This window comes from Gymnogyps californianus, chromosome 3 (genome assembly GCF_018139145.2).
Source record: "Gymnogyps californianus isolate 813 chromosome 3, ASM1813914v2, whole genome shotgun sequence".
Lineage (NCBI taxonomy): Eukaryota > Metazoa > Chordata > Aves > Accipitriformes > Cathartidae > Gymnogyps > Gymnogyps californianus.
In genome coordinates, this window is record NC_059473.1 from 19,296,563 (window position 1) to 19,322,044 (window position 25,482).

The window sequence follows — 25,482 nt, forward strand, 5'->3', positions numbered from 1 at the left end:
CTTGCCACTGTTGAAAACTCCGAGATGTGATGTAGAACTGGGGACATTACTGATACAAGGAGTACCTGAAAGCGTGCGACAGCTTGCTGTTACACTCCCAGAGCTGTTACCCTGAGTGCTGACAATCACTTACAGTTACATGTGTGCCATGGTGGTGCCAGATGAGGCTCAGGAGAGACCAAGACAAATGTTATGCAGCATGGAAGCACTCAGCACTCCCGGAACGTGCTAACTCTGAGCTGTAAGGACATGAGCACCAAATAGCTGAGTGGCCTGAATTCTTTGCTGGTTGAAGGCCACAATAACAGTATAGATATAACCAAAGCACTAAGTTGGCTTTGCTGTGACAGAGGGTTGGATTAGGTGACCTCTCGAGGTCTCTGCCGACAATTCAAAGAGACTGTGCCTAGGGAAGATGAAGTGTAATGAAATAATGAAAGGCACAAAAAAAGGCTTCATTTAAAAAAAAAAAATTAATTGAGCTATGTTACAGTAATTACAAGAACCACTGCTACCATCTACACACACACACACCCCCCTCCCCCACACCCACCCCCCCCGAATTAATGTAAAGCCCATGAACCACTTAGACTCTTTGGCTGTTACTGTCTCAGATGTGATCATCTGTGGTAATAGCTGTTGCTGTCAGTTCTAGGCATGCTGCCCGGAGGTGGGTGTCTAGAGTGCTCAAGAAATGCATGGTCTTTTGTTAAATCATGGCAAAACCAAGTGGAGTTATATAAACTCTCTAGTAACTAATCCTGTGAATTGTGTCATAACAAGTAGAGAAAAGACGTGTCAGTTATCCGTGTGAAAACAAGAGTTTACAGTATCTCTCTCTGAAATACCTCAAGAGTTTACAAACAAGGAAGGAAAAAAAATCAAGCTGAAGCACAGAACAGCTTTTCTTCCTTCTGAAGATCATCCTTTCTCCTTCTCCCACCCCCAAGTCCATTTTTCATTTAATAACCTTTGAGGGTATTTGTTTAAAGTATGTTCTGTTATTTTATCAGATTTCACTGATTTATCTCATGCATTGTGCTATGATTAAAGTATACCATCTTTCTTCTTCCTTGTCTGCATTATTCTTACTCACTGTATTCACCAAAACAAGACTTGGTATGGTTTATTTGCTTGGAGGAGGGAGTTATTTTCTGCTCTGTTTTTACAGCATGCGTTCTTGTGCATAGCTCAATCTAAAATGATATTTCGCTTTTCATTCTTCACTCTTCAAGTCTCACAGCCAACAATAACCATGTCAGAGTTCTGGTATTTGCCTATTGTTTTTGGAAATGAAATTGAAAAAGTAAAAAGAAGAGGCAGGATTTCCTTTAAATTTAGATGTCTCCTAAGATGGAAGAGACAGAGCGTGGTTCAAATCGATGAAACATCTTTGTGAAGTAGCAGCGTGTGCTGGAAGAGGTTATGGTCTATGTTTTTCTGTTTCTCTCCACCTACCTTCTAAATAGAGCCCATACAATTATTATTCTTTCTTTTACACTATCTTTTAGACCTTTTTCTGAACAAAATTCTGTGTTGGCTTTGGTATTTGGTATCTGTTGTTTTCTTGTGATATTCACTTCAGAACTCAGTCCCTTCAAAACGTTTATCATATTTCTTTGCTATAGTTTCTTTTTGGCTTCTCATCTGTTTGGTCATTTTCCTCTGTCATTCTGCAAAGCTGCTTTTGCTGAGCTGAGGTATTTTATTCACTTCTTGGGGCAGGTTACAAGACCTCCAGTGAATTAACTGCCTTGCTGCTTTCCAGTTGGTTATTATTTTCTTCACATTTTATCTTCTTTTGTTTCATACGAACCTGTGTTGTTCTTCTCTTAGGTATTCCTTAGCATTTCTTGGCAGTTCTTGTTCCTCCTTTGTTCCTCTTGCTGTGAAGGCACCTTTTGCCTCCTGGGTTTCTTCCCAGTATATTGAGGGGAGGTCCTCCTGGATGTCTTATCAACAGCTTATATCTGGCAAGAGCAATATTCAATTCTGTCCTACTTTTCCTGAGCAAAAAGTGTGGAGAAAACCCCAACTGGTTAATGATTACCGAATTATAACTACACAGAAGTTATTGGCAGCTACTTTCAAATTAAAAGAACAACTTTGCGTATGTGAAAATTCAAGTGTAAAACTAGGTTAACAGCGTGATGAGATAAAACAATGACACAAGACTCCAGATTCTAGTTCTCTAACTCCTATTGCAGTTATAATTATATAATGCCATTATTGATTGTTTTCTTCAATCTTATACTGCTATTCTGTCATTATTGATACTTGATTTCAATATCTATATGTACAAAAAAGATAAGATTTTTACTCGGGATTTTTAGACAATGGGAAGCAGCAGCTGATTTCTCCCTTTGCATCCCTTAACAATATAGAGACATACAACTATTTAAATTTGAAGAAGGTGGACTTTTCCGATACCTAGTTTTTTATAGATTTTGGCATGTTTGGAGAGTTTAGTAAATGACTTTTTAACTGAGAGGCAGTTTTGAATTTTTTTCCCCAAAATATAATGTTAAAACATAGTCAACTTGCAAAATATGTTTCTTTATATATTTTACTTAAAGCCTATAATTATTTTTCTGTCCTTCAGACAGCCTGTTTTCGAGAAGAGAGAGATGTATTAGTGAATGGAGATAACCAGTGGATCACAACATTACATTATGCATTCCAGGATGAAAACTATTTAGTGAGTGTTGCTTATATATATATATATATGAATGGAAATGCAGATTCTTAGTTGTGGTTTGAAACAGAAATATAGTTTGTTTATTTGTTAATTTTGTGTTCTGGACCGTACAGACCATGTGAGTATCTGTGATTTTGTGCATAAGATTCTGAAGGGTGGAGAGTGGTCAGAAACTTTTAAAGTTTTGCTATAAATATCTCAGGAATGCAGCTTTGTTTTCTAAACCACTTTGCATTTGTTGATAAACCTCAGTCTGTCTGCATCTTCTTTCTTATAATTCATCACTCCAGTTTAATTGGGTTCATAAAAATAAAAGTGCACTTACATAAATTTTCTATTTGACTTTAATTTTTGTGATTAACATTGCTGATTACTGTTTTACAGTTAGAAATAGAGAGTAGCCCTGTTTTGAAACAGCAGTTCATTTTGATTGGTCTTTGCTTTTTTGAGGACTTAAATCCACTAGGATGTCATAAAGCAATAAAATGTTTGTGCAGCATGGAAGAATGCCACTAAATGTTCATAAATAAGAGTTGGAAGCTATAAGTGTAGATTAAAGTGCCTCTTTAATATTTAATGTTAATTAGTTTTCAAGTATTTTGAAAGACTTGCAAAAAGAAGCTTGTGAGAGGAAAAAGTGCCAATTTTCTATGAAATCTTTCCCACTTAAAATATGTTTTGATTGTGATACGGTTTTGGTAATATTTATGCCTGGAAAAGTAAACGACTACACATTGATAGATTTTGCTTATTTGGGTTTTATTGCCCTGTGCTTTGGATTCTATATCATTAGTAAGTTCTAATGTTTTCTTAAAAATCTGTTATGTAATCATAATCTTCTTTTCCCCCAATGTGTCTAATAAAAGAAGTGCTATACATGTAATTCTTGCAGAATCGCAATGCTTTTTGCCATTATATTGCTTTCTGTTCTGTCAGCTCAGATATTTGGAGATCCATGGATTTTGGTGGAGTTTATATAGAAACAGGGATCTGCATTTGTGGATCTAACTGTTGGCTTAAATACCTCCCAACCAGCTTCCTGCTTTGTTAATGTGGACAGTAAAAATAATCTCATGTTTTATGTAATTCTGATCTTACTAGTAACTGTATTTCAAAGAAAATATTATATATTCTGCAACAGCCTGCTAGAATTTGTTTTAATCTTGCCAGTTTCCTTATTTTCACTAAGCACAGAGCAGCTTCTGTTCTTTATCTTTGATAGTCTGCTAACAGGAGCTAGTTTTGCAGCCTGCTGGGGAAAATATCAGTAATACTGTTTTTCATCATTCTAGTGTGAATGTATCACTAATTCTCTATGTGCTTTTTGTTAAAATAAAATATAGCAGAAGTGGCCTTAAAAAAAAAAAAATTCTGTGTCCATTGAGCAGTAGATGTGGTTGAGCAGTGGATGTTGTTTACCTTGACTTTAGTAATGCCTTTGACTCTGTCTGCCATAACATCATCATAGGTAAGCTGACAAAGTATGCATTAGATAAGCAACAGTGAGGTGGATTGAAAACTGGCTGAACTACTGGAGCCAGGGGGTTGTGATCAGTGACACCATGTCCAGCTGGAGGCCAGTCAGTGGTGGTGTACCCCAGGGCTCAATACTGGGGCTGACATCTTCATTAATGACGTGGACAATGGGATGGAGCGCGCCCTCAGCAAGTTCGCAGATGATGATAAACAGGGAGAAGTGGCTGATACGGCAGATGGCTGTGCTGTCATTCAGATGGACCTTGACATACTGGAGAACTGGGCAGAGAGAAATCTCATGAAGTTCAACAAAGGGAAATGCAATGTCCTGCATCTGGGGTGGAATAAAATAAACCCAGTACGTGCTGAGGGCCAGCTGGCTGGAAAGCAGCTTTGCTTGAGGTCCTGGTGGATAACAAGCTGACCATAAGCCAGCAATGCACCCTTGCAGCAAAAAGGCCAAGAGGATTCTGGGCTGCAAGGAAAAGTGTTGGCAGCAGGTCAGTGGAGGTCCTTCCTGTCTGCTCAGCGCTGGTGCTGCTGCATCTGAAGTATTGTGTCCAGTTCTGGGCTCCCCAGTGCAGAAGAGAGATGGAGCTACTGGAGCAAGTCCAGCGCAAGGCCAGAAAGATGATTAAGGTACTGGAGCATCTTTCATGTAGGGAGAGGCTGAGAGAGCTGGGATTCTTCAGCCCAGATAAGTGAAGGGTTGGGGCAGGGCGGGGCCGTATTGTCAATGTGTATAAATACCTGATGGGAGGGAATGAAGACAGGGGAGCCAGATTCCTCTCGGTAGTGTCCAGTGACAGGACAGGAGACAATGGACACAAACTGAAACACGTGGAATTTCGTCTGAACACAAGAAGACACTTTTTTACTGTGAGGGTGGTCAAACACTGGAACGTGTTACCCGGAAGAGTTGTGGGGTCTCCATCCTTAGAGATACTCAAAATCCAACTGGATACAGTCCTCATCAGCCTGCTCTAGCCAACCCTACTTGAGCAGGTGAGGTTGGAGTAGATGATCTCAAGAGGTCTCTTCCAACCTAAACGAGTCTGTGATATAGGATTAAATGCCCATGTTAAACTTCCACTAGTTACTAGAATTTAATGTCCTTAAATCTGTGCTTTTCTTTTTCTTGGAAGGATGGTGCTGTTGTACAGTAGTATTTTGAGAAGTATTTGAGACTTGAATAGATCTGGATGATTGTGTGCATTTAGAAAGTATTTCTAAAGCTTTTTAAAAAAAAACCACCTGTTTTTTTAAGGACGTGGATCTTTGACATTGGATGGGATGCTATGCATTGACTGAATTGTTTTATTAAAAATTTAGTTGTTAAACTTAGCCTTAATTCCTATGCATGTGTTTAACTTCAAGTGCACAACTTAATACTGTGAGTTACAGTTTAAGCGTTGGCATATTTGAGGAGTTAAGGGTTTCCTTGTGATTAGGCTACTGTGTTGCTGTTGGAAGATGGGCAGTGCAGAGTCCTGTGTTGTCAGAGCCAAAATTCCGTTACTTTGGTATATCCAGTAACTGGGTTGTACTGGTTTTAAAAACACTGAAGAATGAGTGCAGAGATCCCACATCAGTTATGAGAATCTTAAGAATTTTTTTCAATATACTTTCAAAGCAATAAGTTAAGCTCTTGCAGATCTCTATACAGTGTATCAGTTCATAATCATTATATTAAGTTCCAAAGGCTTAATGTATTTTCTAAAACTGTAAAACATGAGAAGCTAATACTGTAGATCTTGTTTCAGAGGGAGCGTAGGAGCACCACTGAATAGAAGATATTTATCTTGTGTAAGGCTTGTGAGCATAATTTAAGAAGTTTATTATTCATGTCACAAAGCAACAGGTGAACATTTGATTGTCAGCACATTTAAAATTTTGTGGAAATGCATTTTGTACTTTATTCCTGCACTTGGAATCAATGAGGATGCCTAGGTTATTCTGCATCAAATTGTTAAAATCTTTGTTCATCACCTTTATTTTTATGGAAAGTATGAGGGAAAAGAAACAGGTGTAAGATTTCTGCCTGCCCCACATCTTCCTTATAGCTGGTATAATTTTGCAGAATTTTTTCCACATATTTTAATTTCTTTTTCTGAAGGTGGAAAAGACTTGAACAAATGAGGGGAACTAATTATAAAAAGTCCCTTTAAGTTGCTTTATCAAAATTTTAAAGAATCAAATTGGGATATACATTATTGCATCTTTAATATTTTTTATTATTTGTGATTCATTATACACTATTGTTAAGAGTCACTGCTTCAAATGTGGATATATGCTGCCTTCCTGGAAGCAGAGGTTGGAACTCTAGGCAAAAGCTTTCAGATACTATGTACTTTAGTGGGAAATTATTCTAATTAGTCTGTCCACAATGATGTTTGAAAGTAATGTCATAGCAGTGGGTGTTAAATTAGATTGCTTATAATTAGTTTGTTAGTTATAATTAGTTCAGTGATTTTTTTTTTTTCTTTTCCCCATTTGCCCTTCCAGTTGCTGTTCCACAATTAAAACAAACTAAGCTAAGCTAAAAAGATATTAATCATGAGTTTCCCACTTTTCTTAGGTTTACTTTTTCCAGTCATTTTGACCATGTCTCTAAAGGAGGTGGCATTTTGTTCTGTCATAGTACAGTAAAATGGAGAAAGATTCTGATCCCTTTAAAGTCTTTGCACCTGATTCAATGGCAAGCAGGTTTTATGTTTCATTAATAAATCAGAAATCAAACGTATTTTTCTCCATCATTTCAATTGGAGAAGGTGACACCTTCCACTGGAAGTCTCTCAATCTTTGCCTTAATCTGAGTAGTCTAAAAACTTTACTCTCCAAAATCGTTTGTTCAATGGGAAAAGAAGATGGTGGGAAAAAAGGGAAGGGGAAGCCTGGGAAATTAGGGCCCTTAAATGAGATCCCAAGTTAACACAATGGGTTTCATTTTTATAGGTCTGTGCTTTAATCCTTTACTCTTTTTGCATTCTATCAAAGGGTATTGTTTTTATAAGGGAATCCAGAGTATCTAAATATTTTATGTTTGGTGATGGGACAGTGGATGAAGCTGATACTATTTTTGTCATGAGGCTTACTGTATTTGGAGAGGTATAAATATGAAAAATATTCAAGTAGGTTAAATATTAAAATGAGGCTGAACCAGCTACTGTTTTCAGAACATGTGAGCATCTTGGTTAGCTTTTTTTAATGCCCATAATTTTGCAATAAATTAATTTTTATGCTTCAATTAGTTTTTAGTCTCTGATTCACTCAATAAATTGTCTTTTTTCCCCACTCTGTTTTCTTATCATTCCCGCTCCATAGTACCTGGTTATGGATTACTATGTTGGAGGAGACCTGCTTACATTGCTCAGCAAGTTTGAGGACAGACTACCTGAAGATATGGCTCGTTTTTATTTGGCTGAAATGGTGATAGCTATTGATTCAGTTCATCAGTTGCATTATGTTCATAGGTAAGTAATTTGAGCTCCAAATTCCTGTCGGAGTTATGGGGAGTTACTTGATGGAGTGAAAATAATTTCCATTAAAGACTTTAGGCTAGTAACAAGTATTTGCTGTAATAGTAAGCATGATAGCACTGACCTGCCTACGTCTTGTGGTTATTGAGAACTGTTGCTAACCTTGTACCATGTGGTCAGAGACATGAATGAATATCCGAATGCATCTGATGAATCTTGCACAGTGGCATGTTTCAAAGTTAATGATCCATAATTTATAAAAGCAAAACTGGAAACCTGAACAGGTTTATTGAAGGGTTGGATTCTGTTTCTTAATTAATTTGTACAATCTATACTGAAGTTGAAAACACACCATTGTGTGGTCTGCTTTGGATTTTTTTCACCATTGTCTTTTGGACTTAATGAAATTATCTTTAAAATGAAGTGAGGGTATTTTGCTAAATAATTGGAAGTACTTAAATTGCGGTACTCATCTTTACCTTGGTAGATATAAAAAAATAATGTATTCTGTTCAAAGGAAAATATTAAGTCGTTTGTGTCTAGCTTTTTTGGAGGCCCTGATTGATTTTTCCACAAAACTGGCATCATCTTTTCTTTAATGTATCATTCTCTACTGAATTCTGTGGTAGTTCTTGTATGCCAAGAGAAAGATTACTTTACAAGAGGCAGAATTTTCAAATGCCTTTGTAGTCATTTGAAGGCTCGTTTGATACGTCCATCTATCGCCCTTAATTAGAATCTGTACCGGCCATTCCTTCTTTTACTGTTCCCACTTGGCTGCTTCGCTCCAGAAAAGCAGTTTTTTTGTCCAAAAGGTGTATTGCAGTTGGTTTTGATTTGTTACTGGGTTGTGTTTTGTTTCCTTTGAGATTGTGGCTTTTCATGAAAGAGCTGTAGCTAGGAGTGCTTTAAGGTGGGGTGATGCTAAGCTGCAAATTGCTCTTCTGGAGTATTTTGAAGTCTGCTACTTTTGTTGAAGAACTGTGTCTGCCTGGTGAAAAGAGCTCCTTGTGATAACACCTTGTGGAAAAACCCAAGTAGAGTATTTTTCTTGAATTTTGAAATTTCAGCTGTGTTATTTCTGAGAAAATGTTTGTTCGCTTAGGACCTGATGTGAAAGGTTTTTGCATTCAGTTTAATTTGGATCTAACTTTTAAAATGTGTTTGTGGGTAAACTGTTGAGATGCTGTCTCCTGTTACCAGGTGGAGAGTACTTCATGTTCTACATAAACTGCTGTATTTTACCCAATGAGTCTGCGTATGGGGTAGCAACTCCTCCCAGAAGAACAGATGCCCACCATCTCTACCTTTTCCTCCAAACAGATCAAATCCTTTGTAATTCAGCACTGTTAGTGTGTAATTTGCAGCAGATGTGATGTTTCCATCCTCAAATAGTTAGTGTCCCCAAGATGAAATAGGTGTTGGTGTAAAATTTTGGGTGAAAATTAAGTAGCGTTGCAGTTCAAAACAACATACTAATTATTATCCTTGCATATTTATTACTATGAATGTTTAACAAACATATTAACAAAAAAAAAGCCCCTGTACATTCCCAGTCCTTTGTTGTTTGATTTGTGGCTTTGCCAGTGAGGTTCCCATGTTTATAAAGTTCTAAATGCTACTTTGGCAGTTTATCGTTAATACTGCTGTAATACAATGCCTGTTTATAAGGAGATATTTTGCAAAGATTAAAAATGTGAAGAACACTTGAGTGTATGTTAAATGATCAGCCTTTGAAATGACACCCCTTCCACCATTAGTTTTATTAGGATGTTTGCAACTGGTAAAGCAAAAGAAAGGAAAAGAAAACACATAATCTAAATGCCACTAGTGCTCTTTTCCTGAAAGTTTAACTGTGGTGGCCACGTCCTTTTTGGGAGTGTGTTGCACACAGCAGAGGACATAGGAGAAGAAGAAGGAAAATACTACTAAAAGATGGGTAATGTAACAGCTGTAGTAGTGATATTTCAGATGAATAGCCAATATGCATCAGGATTTGATCTGAGCTGTAGCTAGTGAACTAGAAACCATGCTTTAGGCATGTTTTGTTCAAAGTTTTTTTCATAGAATGAGATAGCAGATTGTTTTGTTTTGTTTCCTTTTAGTGCCCCAGTTCTTTCAGGATAGATTTTCACATTAACCATACATAGTGTTGTACTTCGACGATAATTTTCTTTTTCTCTGAATGTTTTTGTACCTTTTAAGAATTGTATTTCTGTTTTTATTCTGAGTGTGTCACTCCTTGCTCTTTTCTATCATTAATCACTTTTTTTGTTGTCAGTTAGTTTTGTTTGGGAGTAATACTGATTGCAGTGGTAGTTCGTGTGCAGACCACTCCGATGTCAAATGCAAGTCACTTTTGTTTCCTAAAGTACATCGGTCAAGGCTCTGAAACATCTAATACAAGCAGCCTCAGCATTACTTAAACGAAATTGCTGTGACTGTATTTCAGGTTTTGGAGTTTCAAATTTGAATGCCATTTCTGCACTAGCATTGTAGGATTATGGGATGAATTTATAGTGGGAAGGAGATAAAAATCCAGGTATTAGTAGAATTGTGCAGAGAAATTGCGTGATGTTTTCAAAGCTGTCTCCTGATACCTACTGAACTGAAGAAGGAGAGAAGTTGCTACCTGAAAATAACATCAATACTGCTGTTTTTAGGATATTCTTATTTTTTTTCCTATTTTTTATCCACTTTTTAGTTCAAATAAATATGTGATGTAATGTTTTTGAGATAACATCAATCAGAACATAAAACTTTGATAATTTTTCGTTTCTGATCAGTTAATTTCTGTGAACAAATCAGGTGGTATTTTACCTGATAGTTAAATGATGGCTCAGAATGTTAATAAAACGGCCTCTTCTCTAATGTGTGTCTTAGCTTTTGCTATTGTTACAAATGTACCAGCACTGGCATTACCAAGTGAGGTTGATAACTCGAAGACTAGCTTTAGAAAGGAAACTTAATCTAAGTTAAGTATATGTGCAGGTGTTCACAATGGGGAAGAAAGTACATATGTATATCTCTCACAAATGCATGACTTCGTTGGGAGCTTGTGTAAAGCTTATACCTACCCCGATACCTGAAATTACTAATTTGTACTAATGAAGTGATGCTTTCTTGTAGGCCAAGGTTAAATATTGTCTTGTGCCAGTTTTCTGCAAGCTGTAGTATCATACAGGGTAAGATTTACGTTTATTAGGAATCAACATCAATTTGTGTTTTATTTTTGTAGATTTGTAGCACCTTTTTTATGTTTTTTGGCTGAAAAAAGCCTCTACATGCATTAATATTAATTTCAGTTTCCAGGTTGTGTTGTTACTTAATTCCTCATGGTGTATGTTAAAAGCTTATATTTGCATGCATTATCAAATATCCAGGTGTGGGCTGGAGTAGAACTTTTATCAGCTTAAGCTAGGTAGCTACACTTTATTTATGCACATTGGGTTACCTCAAACTTGTAAAATTTGTTTTTGCTACAACTGAGACTAACTCCTTAATTATTTTATTGGTGAGCCGGGTTTTCTCTCCATTTTATGTAAGGTGAAAATTGAGGTGTAAAATGCTTGTTTTTGTCTAAATCCTTTTACATAAAAAAGACTTTAGAAGGCCTGGTTGCCACTGGAAGAAATTTCCCCTGAGGACCCCAGAAGATACCCTCTGGGCACATACTAGTCCTAGGCACAGTGAGTGTGCCACTGGTGGCTTTGCACATCCCTTCAGTGTGTCTGTGCTGCTGCCTTTTGTGCTGTCTTCTGAGGCAGCCCTTACTTTAGTAAGGGTGCATCTAAGTCTGTCTCTGTCCTAAATTTAATCTGGGACATTCCAGCTTCTTGAATAGTGCAGAATTATTAGTGTTAATGTGCTTAAGTAATTTTCATCTTGACGTTTTTTCCCTCCGTCTGTTTGTTCTGTGCAGGGTTGCACAGTGATTCAGTGCGGAGCGAATTTGCAGCTATGAAGCGTTCAACGTTTAGGCTCATGATCCTCCAGGCCACTGCAAAAATATTCATTTAAAATTGTTTTCATATATTGGCACACACCCACATTAAACAGTCTTCTTTTTCTATTGAATGGTAAAACAATCCTCACTTACCTTCTTACTAGGAAAATATTTTGGAAGGATTATGAAACACCTATGTTAATTATTATTTTTGTTGGTTAAGTTTATGGGAGGATAGTTAAGACTACAGGGCAAGCTCTCAAGTTACATACATTTCAGATGTTGTCTTTTGCATGTGAAAAGATAGGCATGCAAAGCATAAACACACCTACTTCCATACGGTATGCGAGATTACAGTTAGCTTGATCAGTGTGTTTCTGGATTTCTAGTTGCCGCTGTTTTTTAGTCTGAAGGATTTCAGCATTATAAACCACCAGGTGCATTCTTTTTTTTTTTTTTTTCCCTTCTTCCATTTTCTTTATCAACTTCTGAAATTTAAGTTGGGCTTCACTGGAACATTTGCGTTCTTAAAATGTAGAGCAAAAGAATTCTCTGTGGAAGTGACATCCTTTCTGAGAAATATTGAACATAAGGGAATAAATCTGTTAGAGGGATAAAAGAACTGTCTATTCTCTATCAAGCCAGCCTATTCTTTGCTTTTAACAAGAAGGTACTATTTGTCCTCAGTAAAAATCATTTTAGGGACATCCCTGAAATATTTACTGTAGTTACTGAAATTTGGGATCCTTTGTAGGATGCATTTCACTTTCAACTATAAGTTTCAGTGCCAGCATATCCATTTTTGACTTGCTGAATAAGTGGTTTTCTGTCTTCTGGGTGTATCCCATCTTTCCTGATCATTAATTTGCTTAAGTGGAAAATTTAGGGGTGGAAGGCCCATTTGGGGAGTTAGCTCCATTGTGTGGTATGTCTGAGTTGAGTTGGCACAAGGATGAGCCAAGTGCTCTGGCCTTTGGTAAAGTGAACCATAATTGTGGGTTTGAAAGAAAGCAACAACGTATTTTAAGTGTTTACCAAACTTTGCAACAGACATAATGTCGAACACACACATGAAGATGTCCTTACAAAGTGCTGAGAGTGAAGGAAACAGGGCTAGAAAAATAAGGAAAAAATAACATAAGGTTATTTTGATAGTCTACTGAAAATGTATTGCTTTGAAATGTTGCATGGTTTAGTTTTACATAGAAAACTGCAGGACAGAAAGTTATTTTAGTGAGTATTTGGTAAGCTAGTGCTTCCTTACAAGGTATTCCTTTACAGAGGTAGGAGAGCTCCGTGAGTTTAGGCTCTGTGTTTCCTCTCCATTTTTCCACTGAGGAGGGGCTGGAAACAAAGGTCATCTTCACAGACTCTGGGCTTTCATTTTGCCCTGTGACCCTGTATGTTATAAACACTGGCAGCTGCTCCCATAGTACCCCCTCAAGGTGGCATCCGACCTGCAGTGAGGACTGTCTGAGGTTAATGCTATTTGACTAGAATTTGTTGGTAGGATTTCCGAAGGAGCTTGTGATGACCTAGAAGTATTTTGAAACAAAAGACCCATATATGCTTGGAGTGCCAAGAGCTAGCGGATCACGCTGGCTGTGCTATCATGTAGAAGGCAAATGGTTTCTTACAGTATTGTGTCTAATAGGAGTGTTAATTGAAGTGAAAGCTGTGTAATGGGTGACTGACCTAGCATAGACCTGTATTCTGTGTTATTCAAGCAAAAGGAATTTAGAAACCCTAACTCCAGTGCCTTAAGCGATAGTAGTCTTGAGTAGTCCTTTCAGCAGAGGTGCTTTTACAAATGTATCCTTCGGCCTTCTTTCTTCCATTGTTCTTCTCTCCCCAAGACCCAAGCTCCAAACATCCCTTCTGCTCTGCTGAAACAAAGGTTTGTGGGGCTGTGCAGTGAACTGAACGAGGACACCAGTCCAAGGTAGAAGTAACTTTACGTTTTAACTAACCTGGGTCAATTCTCCAGTCTGTTTGATGGATCAGGAGAATAGGAGGAAATCGCTTTAAGCTGGTCTTTCCAATAAAATCTATGTTCATCACATTGTGCCCGTTTTTTCCCTACATCCATTGAGTGGTGCTTGAGATATCTGGCCATTTCTTTAAAATCATAGAGTTGAATAAAAAGGGGCACAAGAAGCAGCTGGAGATGAGGTATCTTAAATGTAGTTAGCCATAATACCCTCAGAAATAAACCCTTCCCCTTTCATACCTACCTCCTAAGGAAGGAAATTCTTGATTATTGTCAGTTGAGGAAGGCCAGCAAGACAAGGAGCACATCCCTCCATTCTTTCTGGTGAGTCCCCACCAGTACTTTAGCTAGGACAATTACACCTTTATTAGAAAGAAGACTCATAGGAAAAGGAGGAATGGGTAGATGAAGATTTTTTTTCTTTTTTATGTAGATTGATATATCTTCTGGTTGCAGTTGCTTGGAAGGCAGATGGATGTGAGCACTCTTGTCGGATGGGATGTAGGAACTGGATGTGGTTGTCATAAAACAGAAGTATGTAAACCCTACTAAAAGTGAAAATGAGAGACAGACAAGAAATAGAGTTTGATTGAAAAGGGTCCTTTTTAGCCTTGTGCCTTAATGGGAAAATTCTTAATGCCAAAAGTCTTATATAAAAAAAAACTGGTCTTGCCTTCCAAGTAATAATGTTTATAGCAAGGCTCAGTGGATGCTAAATGTGATGGAACTTTCCAAGAGATACTGCTGCCTCTAGCCTAAAGATTCATTTGACTTCTGTGGTGTTTGCAGAAAAAAAAAGGCCACATTAGAACTGTCATAGCTCTGATATGAATCTGTTTCAGTGTCTTATGAAGTTGGAAGTGTTTTTAGAATTTAATAACTTCTTTTGAAGACAAAACATTCCCATTTGCAAGGTGTTTTTATGTGAGTTAAGCTATAATTTTACACTCATTCTTTTCTGATTATTTCAGACCTGGAAATATTTTCTCCTACTACTTTCTTTGATATCCAAAATCAACATCAGGAAAGTAGGACAAAAACATTTTCCTTATTTCTGAATTTTTAGTCCTGGTGACTGTGGTTCTGAGGGTGTAATTAGCTCATTGTTTGGTGGCTGAGGATAGAGCTGGTAATTAACACTTTCAGTGATTTTGTTCTCATTTATAAAGTTCAGAATGATGCAGGCAGAAATGAGGATCACAGTTGTATGATGTCTTCATTATTCTCAAGTTTTTCGTTATGTTAGAAGGAGACTAACTGCCTCGTGTTTTGTCTTCTACAGACTTTCCATTTCATTATCTCTTTGTGAACACAGTATTTATTTCATAACTACCTCCTTTCATAGTATCTCAAATTTTCATTTATTAATACCCTATATGTTCCTCAAGTTCCTCCTTAGAATGCCTTTATTTTATTTACGATTATGGGCACTTTGCTTCTTTCTTTTTATTTGAAATACAATTGGTTTTATGTTACTAGATTAGATCAGATTAGAAGCTGCACAGGACAAATTCATTATCTTCTGAATTTGAGTGTCATGTAGATTTGTCATTGCATAAATAAGCAATAATAACTTGGCTTTATTGTTTGATTTTCCTGCAGCGTTAGTATAAAACCGTAACATTGAGATGCTTGAATACATTATAAGAAGTGTTTTAAACCATTGTCTTTTGCCTAGTTTCTTGCTAAAGCGTTCTTCCCACTGAGTATTTGATGGATTTGGAGTGAGAATGTCTTTACTATCTGAACTTTCAGATCTGACAAGTAGTAATTTGATGTTTAAATTTCTGAATTAAATTGTTGTTGCCCCAACCACTAAATATAATACTTCCTTTTCTTCATAGTAAATTAAGATATCCTTGCAAGCTATCTTAATTATAATAAAATATCAGTGCAAAAATCTGATTCCTGAAAGGGCAGTTAAGGAAGTATCAGTCCAAATAACCTTGTCTTCATTGAAGCTGTTCCACAGTAAGCATTTCGCTGTTACATTTCCAGAAGAGCTGTTGTATTGTTAGAAGAGTCTACCTCGTGTTCCTTTTTAATAACAGCAAAATATTGCTAGTTTTTAACTTCTTACATGAGAAAAAATAGGTCATTTAACATCCTGCAAATCAGAATACTGCTTACAAAGCAGATGCTTGCGTAAGGTCATGCTTGGTTCAGTTATGGAAGGCTTCATGGTTGGGGTCAGGGAAGCAAGACCTTGTGGAGCTTTATCTGAAAAGTTGTATTAAAATCTTTATTGACTCAGGTGCTGTGATGTTTATGCTGTTCAGTTTTTCTTTATTAGGTATTGAGGGGCAGCCTTTAGCATTTCCTTGTGCAGCAGGAAGCAGTGATATTACTGCCACTGTAACTAAGTAATTTTTAATCAGCTATAGTGTGTGAAGTCCAGGAAAAGGGCATTAGAAAGGTACAAAAGAGAAAATACTGGCTAGAAGAGAAGAAAAAAAAAAAGGGGGGGAGGAGGGGCTAAAATCTGAGCTGGTGTAATGGTAGCAAAGTTATGTCTTCCTCATATAGGAAATTGAACTTCTAGCACAGAAAGGAATTTACTTTTATGCAAGTATGCTCTTTTAGGGTTCTGCTTAAGTTTAAGGGCTGAAAATTCAGGCCTTAAGTTCCTGAGACATTTAAAAAATTACATATTTGTTTTATTTTTAAGCAAGCATTGTGCCTTATGCTTTATGTTAAAAAAAAAAAACATATGCAACTTGAATACAAAGATTTTTTCAATAACACTGTCATTGATTCTTAGTAATTATAATTTTAGTGTGTTTGAGCAAACAGTGCACTCTTTATTTTTCTTACTATTTTTAAAGTTCTGAGATGTTTTTCTGCCAAGGTTCTGCAGGTACTGGAGATGCTGGGATGCATTTAGACCAAATGCATTTCTTCCTTTATGGCCTCTGGCTACAGTTCCTTCCTCAGTCTGTTGCTCTCAGGAGTTTTAGGCAGATGCTACAGTGCTTATTATATCTGGATCATGCTTGTCAATATGTTTTGTTTGTTTGTTTTCTAACAACAATGAAAGCAAAAAACACATATCAGACTATTTGTGTCTTATGTCTGTTATTACATGGCACAGTAGAATAACTGTAGACATATGCTTCAAACTTGGTCTAACTTATTCCTGCATGTTTCCTTGGCTTTTGGTTGGAATAAAGATTGTCTTACAGGTTGAACCTACCCAAACACACTCTGAATGGTTTATGGGATGAGAGTCCTTAGGATACATTTTTATTCTTTTCCTTCATTTCTGTTTTGTAAGAATAATGAATGTATTGTTTTCATATTCTTTCCCTCAAATTATTATCTTTTTCCTGTGATTTAAACGTGGTAGGGGCCTATCTATTAAATAGAGCTATTGTTTTTCTGAAGAGTTGCTTTAAAAAACTATAAAATATTCCCATGTAAAAGTATGAAAGTGCAGTTTTGATCTCTAGTGCAGTGATCTTCTAGAAAAAGCATATTCTTACACTCCTCCTCAGATGCCAGAGATATCATAGGCTAATTTAATGCTAATTTTACATATAAATATATTGGTATGTTATGTTTATACAAGCACACTTCATTTTTAATATGCTTACTTGTGTATGTGCTGCAGTATTTTTGCTTCGCAAAAGATAGATTGTTACCAGAACTACTTCCATACTGACTAATCTGGTACACGAAATGCTTAGGAGTGTTGTGAGTGCTGAAATGTAAAACATCATGATTCCCATTTGAATATCGTAAGTGGGATTAACTTGTCTCTTATCAAAAAATCAGAAGGGTTCTGAGGATGTCATGAGCAAGAAATGCAGCATTTGTGTGTTGTAGTACCTGACTTCAAACTAGACCTTTGCGTCCCTTCTCACAGATTTAATTCCAATTAAGGAAAACTGATTTCTAATAAATGGTGGTGTCTGACCTTAACATGCCTAAGATAAATTGAAAAAAAAACCAAAACAAAACCCCAAAAAAACCAAAGTATGTGTCATCAACAATTATGCCAGCTCCATTAGAAACACGAACAAACATAGAAGCTGCTCAGTGCAGTTTCCCTGGGGAGGTAAGAGTTCTGTTATCCTGTTTTGCTTGGTCTGTTATTTTCGTCTTTTTCTATGAATATACCAACACCCAAAATTTCTGTCCCATAGTTTTTAAATGAGTTAGTAACTCCTATAGTCTGCCAGTATCTACATGAATGCAAAACAGCTTACTGATTTCCCTACTTAGCTTTTGAATGTGTTGCCATAATCTTTCTATGTTCCTGCCTGCTGAAACTGTGCCTGTCTCAATGTATTTGTGTCTTTTTTTCCTCCCACTTTACACTAACTGTGAATGTCCATATCTTACAGTGTCTTGATGAAACTAACATGAAACTCTCACATGCTGAAACATTTTGGAGAATATTGTGTAAAAACCTTAGATTTTCACTTTAACTTCGAGTGTGTGTCTTCCTCTTGCAAGTACTGATTTCTGTGGGTTAGAAAGTGGTGTGTAACATTTTGGCTGTGCTTGTGCAATTCAGATCAATAAGCATTTCACAAACATGTTTTGGCTCTATTATTACTTCCCAATTCCCTAGTACCAGATCGGTGCAATTTAACGTGTGTATAGAATGTTATTAGCAGCATCAAAAATATTCTGATCCCTCTGTTCTAGAGAGAGTGATGAAATAATAGGGTTATTCTGAAAAATCGGGGAATTCCTGTTGCCACATGAAAACAGAGAATATCTTGAACTGGGATGAAGAAGTTTCTGGTATCCTGTTAGAAATATTGACACAATCCTGATGTAGTTCTTGGGTTCTGTTATGATTGAAATTCTCTATAACTGGTCTGCTTGAACACAGTGCAGCAGTTACTGAAGACTGAATGTACATTTAAGGTAAAAATGTGGCTAGTGTGTGAAATAGTTGAGATATGCATGCTTGTGTGGGATTCATACTGCAGGTTTCAACTTCATTTGTGTTTTATGGTAATGAGAATTCTTGGCTGAAAGTGTCTGATGGTGTGACACTAGTTTGTACAACATTCAAATAGCATCAGTAATAATCTTATTGAGATTTGTAATTACATTTGCATAATATATTAAGCAGGAGAACGCTGAATGCCTTATCTGCTGTGTGCTACTTTACAGGAGGTCAGAGCTGGTCCCTTCAATAGGCTTTATTAGGGAGCTTGAAAGCTGACTGTAGACAGATAAGAGGAAACTGGAAAATTGGGTCTAGCTAAGAGGAGAAACATGATTAGCTCAAACAGAATTCAACTGGTAAATCCTTGTTATTGTTCCTAAATAACTGATCTTCTCTCAGTATTGCATACTTTATAAAAGTATCAGTAATTGATGGTTGTCTTTTATGATTATGATTTTCTAGGGTCTTGCAACAAAGTCTTTAAAATACTAATGCAACTGAAATGTAGGGAAAAAAGTGACAAAATTCTCGGAATTTATCTAGCAAGATGCATGTGACTTATTTTATAAAAAGTATATCTTGAAGCAGATAGCTGAATTACTTGCCCAGTCTGGTCTTGCAGGCCAGCTGATTTCACCTAGTGCCAGAGTGGAGGATTTCACGTCAATACAATATTTGAGTTGAATTTAACCTCAGTAGAAGCAATTTTCAGGAGAGTGGCGGAGGCTTTTTTGTAAATTTCTAGTCTAATTGATCTTTTTCGAACCATGATTTTATGTCAGTGAGTATGTATTTATGACATTCAAATCTCAATACTGGGTTTTTGTTTTATTTGTTATATTAAAGAAATGTAAGTCAGGCAGTACTTTCCCACTATTATATAGTTTGTATACTCCTCAGCTCCAGATCCATGAGAAGAAAGAAGATAATTTACATAGACATTTTAAGGTAAGTTTTTATTTATTAAAGGAACCAAGTATTGAGTTGTCTATCAGCTGGACAGGCCATCTTGTCTAGATTGTGCTTTTGCCAGGAAAGGTTGGACCAGATGATCCTTGAAGTCCCTCCCAACCTGGTATTCTATGCTTCTATGATCTATTTAGAACAGGTCATTTCAAGTTCAGTACTAAAAATCCAGTATTTAAACACCATCCATTGCTTTCGGATGTTTTGAAACAGAATAGGCATTTTTCTTTCAATCTGTGAAAAAAGAATAGCGTTAGGCATATGGGCAACTTTGCTTACTTATGAAGCATTGTTTTTTCGGAATACTTTGGTAATGGTGTTGATAATGTCAAGAACTGTGGAAGAACTTTTTCAATTTTTAGAATAAACACCCTGCTGGAAGCCATTTGGCTGGTGGTGAGTTCAGAAGAGTCTTTCCTGGTTGGAGCTGAGGCACAGACATGAATTAGGAATGATCTTTGATTCCACACTTTTGAGTAAAATTGAGTAAAATTTTTGCTTTGTTTTTTACTCAGACTTTTCCTGAAGCAGATCAGGTATAACACATGTCCAAGGAAAGTTTTTGATTAACTCTGCTCATGTATCACTTTAATAAATCATTTATAGATGTAACTGGTCTACTTGCTAGTTTAAGTTCTGAACTACTGTTCCCTGCTCTAAAATATTTACTTTTCGATTTGGTTTCCAGAGAGAGAAAAGCAATGCTTGAGTCTCAGCCAGACAATAATGATTAATACAGACATTAATCAAGTCACGAAAGTTCAAATATCGATCCACTCCATAAAAACAAGCATCAAAATAGCTAAAACTGCTTGTTATGTGAGTTCTGAAATGCACCTTCTGTAACATAACATATAGCCAAGGACTTACTGTCATCTCCTTGTTAGCCATTAGGTGCACAGTGGACAACTAATTCTACTTAAACAGGCAAGCAACAATGAGATTAACCATAGGTTAAGTGACTGAAAATAGCAACTTTGATCCTCCAAGTGACCAACTATCTAAATGGAGGAGGATACTAGACAGAAAACGAGCATGGGAGTGAGGGAAACAAGAAGGGCAGGAAGACATGAGTGACTTCCGAGGGCTGGGTTGTTTTTTTTTTTTGTACATTTGAATATTCCTAAATAACTGTTTGTTCGAAGATAGTATTCTCTGACTTTCTTTTAAAAAAGTGAATTCAACCCCAGCTTTCACTTGGTAGCTGCAGTTCTTTATCTGAATCTGTCTTTAATACAACACTTGTAATTTAGGCATATCAAATCAATCATATCTTAGTGTCTAATAAAAAAAAATTAGCAGTGCTATGAAGTGCATAGTTTCCTACTATATGTTTTCTCATTGTAACTTCTCAATATGAATTCTGTTGTATTCTGTCATAGGATCTAAAAATGACAAAGCTTGAATCACTTTCCATAGTTTTCGCTGAGATGCAGGCTTCTGCTTCACCTGGGTGCTTCAGCAAACTTGACTCTTACCTGAGATACAACCTGACTCTTACCACCTTCCCCGTGAGCTGTCTACACAGGGTGCTGCTTTTCACCATTTTAAAGACTCAAAAATTCTCTCTCTGACAAACTCCTTCCTTCTGCAGTTAATGACTTTTGTATGAACATTGAATGTGAAAAAGCACAACAGAAAAAAAAATTTAATAAAATTGGCTGTTACTGAAATAATCAGCAGTCAGGCTAGGAATTTGAAGCACATCTTCACATGAGTCACATTCTTCTGTTCACTGTTTTCTGCTGTTCCCATTCTGCTTCCATACATGTTTGTGCTGTACAGCAAAGAAGGGTCAAGGAGCTCATCTTTCTGAAGAGAAAAAATCCCCAGACCATATCCCGTCTTGCTTGGTATCCCATGGTCAGATGAAGGATCATAGCCTCAGTCTCTTATAAATGTCTCACTGAAATCCTCTGCAGCCTGAAAAGTAGACAGGGTAGAAGAACCCCTGAGTGTAAGGAGTTAAAATGAAAATCCAAAACCTCATTATATAGGCCAGAAATCTGTTACTTTGAATGTAATTTTAGTGTCAAAAAGGAAAGCACCCTACTGTCTCAAAATAGCAAAATAAGAGAAAAAAAAAATCTTTCAAGAATTAGTAAAACTGTTTTTAGATGGGCACAGGAGACTTCTGGGTAGTCTTCTAACCAACCTCGCAATCCCCCTGGACATAGTCAGAAACAAACCTGTACATTTTTCACATTGAATTAGCTTAGCACGACTGAAAAGCTAATGCCAAATAATAATGTAAAATGTATCTTGTTTTACCTGTCAGGGTAGGACTTCTGACTCAAAAGATTCATTACCAGCTTCTCTTGTATTCAGGTTTGGGGAAGGCCGACTGTGCGGGTGAGACTGACGTGCCAGGTGTGGCTGCTGCGGTGCAGTGCGTTAGGTCTTTCAGCAGGCAAGCACTGCCTTCCCAGTCAGGACTCTGAAGCTGAGCAACTAGGCACGATGTTTACTTTTCGCCTTTTAAAAAATTGTTTTGGAGCCCTGAGTGACATAGTAAAGAAAAAAAAAAAATTACATCATGACAGAGGTGGGAGGATTTGTATGTTTCTTCATTTGTGTTTTCCTCATGGATTTAGAGCCATTTATGTCCCTCTTCAGCTCCTTCCACTGGTGGGTTCTTCCACCCTGTGTGCTGTCCTCCCTGCGGAGGACTTGGTTGAGAATTTCATGAGAGGGTCATGATATGATTCCTTGTCTGGCTACGGAATAGCACGCAGGAAACGATACAGTCCTCTGCTGCTTCTTTCTTCTCAGTATAAAGCCTTGCAAGTGTACACTCCTGTAAGGCACTCATTCTTTTTCTCGCTGCCTCCAGCAAGGCTTTGATTCAGCCTATATCAACATCGATCAGGTTGAACTAGCAGCTATTCATGTGGTTGACATGGAGTGAATAATAACATGAAATAGTCTAAATTTCCAGTGAAACAGAATTTTTCTTCCTTCCCTTGCGCACATGTATAGATGTGCTTTCTCACATGCTCTTACTCTCTTTTTCTCTGTACCTAAAAATCAGTCGCTTTGCATTTCTTGTGTTTAATGGCAGTATCTTTTGCTGTATTTTAACAACTTGTGAATAGAATTCCTTCAACACAGTTATTCATTAGTGCATTTTATTTTTTGCAAGTAACCAAAAGGTAATAAATACAATGCCATATTTGCAATACAGGAAAGAACATGATCAAGCTGGGGGGAAGCAAGAGAGATTATCCTAAATTTAGTTTTATTATTTCAGGAGTAGTAGGTTCTTTGCTCTCCGCTGTTCTACTTTTTACTTACTCGGTAGGAAGGAATCTTCTTTCCTATTAGCATTTAACCTATATACTGTTTATTTAGGGCACAGTTAAGTAGAAGACATCTTTGGAAAAGCCCTGCTTTTGTCTGTTCTTCGGTAGCCTCCTCCCCCCCCCCCCCCCCCCCCCTTTTTTTTTTTTGGAGAGGGATAGATATTCTTAACAACACTGACTTCCATTAAAAAAAGAGGAATCACAAGTATCTGTGTAACTGCTGAGTAAACCTTTATTGGATGGAGGAGGAAGAAAGCAAAGGATCTGTGCAGCACATTAAAATGGCTGTATGGTAGAGTTGTTTTCTGAAACATTCTTCTTCCTGCTGGGCAGTCTTTCAAAAAATATGTGAAATCGAAGGCCATACTAGCCTGGGGGAATAACAGTAAAATATATAGGATATAACAGTGCTTCTTCACATGTTGCAAGAGCTATGGCAAGTATTTGACGTATATATTTGTTCTCTTGGGATGGCATTGGTTTTCTTCTCATTGTAAACCATTTTTTTTAGCCTCCAGGGTTTACTTTGCAGCTTTGCATCTTATCTTTGTTCTGTTTCCCACATAACTCAGGAACAAGAAGCAATTTATTTAGATTTTTGTAATGTGCTCTCTATTCCTTTATATTTTACATGTCTTTAAAGTATGTTCTACATTTTTCTGTGTGGTCCCGTCCCCCCCCCCCCGCTTAAATATATTTTTATAGCTTCATGGTGATTTTTATTGCTGATCAAGTACATGGATGGGAGAGGGATAAGATCAACCTCATATTAAGACTGTATATCCTTCCTTTGGCAAAATGAAAAGCATCTAGTGATCTCAGAGCTCATTTCTGTACAGACCTCCCTTTCCCTCACCTCCCATAATTCTTGGTGTATTTATATCTGTGTATTTATTCCCAGAGGAAGATAGAAAAGGACTAGGGTAGAGTTGCTGTGGGATGCAGTATGGACCCTGCAGGTTAGTTTGTTTCTTCATCAGTCCCAGAAATTTTCTAGTGATTTGCAACTAACAGCTTCCTTCAGCTCAGAGCACTTATAAATATCCCTGATAATTAAAAAACATATATGCATGTCTTACACAGATAGACATACAAACATGTATATAAGAATATATATTAAAACTTGTTAAATTGTCCAGACAGCTTGAGTGAACATTCTTCTGTGAATTGCTTTCTTAGTATTGTCAGTGCATTTTAAAAAAATGAGTATGAAAAATGTTTTTTTGACTGTCATTGTCAAAACCAATCAAGTCCTCAGTTTATTTTGTCTAATTTACTCTCAGAATTATTCAATGCAATCAGTTGTTTCAGAGACTATGTATGGTTGTACTGAAATGCAGAAAGCAGAGACTGCATATCTAAAATGAGAATCAAAAGGAAAGAAAACATTTATCTGCCTAGAAATACGTGTTAAGGTTTTCTAGCGTAGGTAGTAATTTACAGTACAACAGCTGGGCATATTCTGGATTCCTCGTTAGCCTCCTCTTTCAGGATTTCTTTGACAGATGGCACTCACAGATGGACATAACATTCTTAAGGAGCTTACTCTTTCTACTCCTTTACCCGCCAGTAACTCATGATACTATTAGAAATCTAAAAGCTTTGACATGAATTAGCTTTACTTAGCAGACTTTAATTTTTTAATCTTTAGAATATGCTTCAGGGTAGTGGTTGTGGAGTTCTTAATCTGTTTACTTAAGTTCTTAGAAGCCAAAATGGAATTCCAATAAAGTTGACATGGCAAAACATGGCAAATGTACAGTCTTTTTTATTGTTTTTTAAATTGTCATGATAATATTTTTATTCCTGTCTTTTAGAGGAAAAGTATAGAATGATACAAAAGAGTACAGTTCAGCAACCCAGAAACAGCTCTGTCAAGTGAAGTTCACAGAGTTCAAACAAGCTGCTTGGGATTCCATTGTAATTACATTGAAATATTAAGTGGATAAACCTAATATTTAAAGTTGGCTGGTCGATGAAACTTGTTTGTACCACCATCAGCTTAAATTAGTTTGTTTTTTAGTAAGTATTTTAAAGTATCATCTAATAGACTGCCACAAAAAAGAGGAAACAGTGTTCAAGATATTTTAATACACTTCTATGATAGTTATCTGTCTGCCACATACTTAGTGTTGTTTCTCAATATTCATGCAACTTTGGGCTTGAACTTGAAGGCCATTATTCTCTGAAGCGTTGACTCAAATGGCCGTTTTCTCTGATGAATGTTGTTGGTGTGGAGTTTCTGTTGAGGAATGTGAAACTATAAGCAGAATGATCAGATCCAAAAAAAGCATTGTGACAGCTGGGCAGGTTAGAGAGGCGAAAATAGTGAGTGTCCTCAGCCAGGTCCTCCACTGCATGTATTTGTAGCTTATTAGAAAACTAGAAGAACACCAGATGGAGGTAGAGAAATGAAAATCAGGTTTTTTGTTTTGTTTTCTAAAAGCAGTGTAAATTAAAGGTTCCGAATTCTTCCTTCACAAATAGTACATAGCCCACTGTGGCAAAACTTCTGGTTCACAGCCCATTTTCAACTGTTTTTTTTCTTCAGGGGCCCTCTGGTGTAGGCTGCTTGCTAGGTGAGCAATCCAGTCCCTGCCATCACTTTTTTCCCCAGAGGCTCCTTCATTTCAAGTTATTGTTGTATTTTCAGTGTAGACACAGTTAGTTAGTCCCATAAAGGTATAATTTAAACACCTATTTTGAGCCCTCCTCCCTG

General features: G+C 36.9%; 1 protein-coding gene across 3 annotated transcripts in view; it reads left to right on the forward strand.

Moving 5' to 3' along the window:
• The window catches only part of CDC42BPA (CDC42 binding protein kinase alpha), a 189,013-nt gene that overhangs the window by 71,008 nt on the left and 92,523 nt on the right, over window positions 1-25,482 (forward strand). For all 3 annotated transcript variants that reach the window (XM_050895160.1, XM_050895161.1, XM_050895162.1), the window contains exons 5-6: window positions 2,603-2,698; window positions 7,499-7,647. In XM_050895160.1, the coding sequence (XP_050751117.1) occupies window positions 2,603-2,698; window positions 7,499-7,647 (245 nt within the window). The remainder of the gene's footprint in view (window positions 1-2,602; window positions 2,699-7,498; window positions 7,648-25,482) is intronic.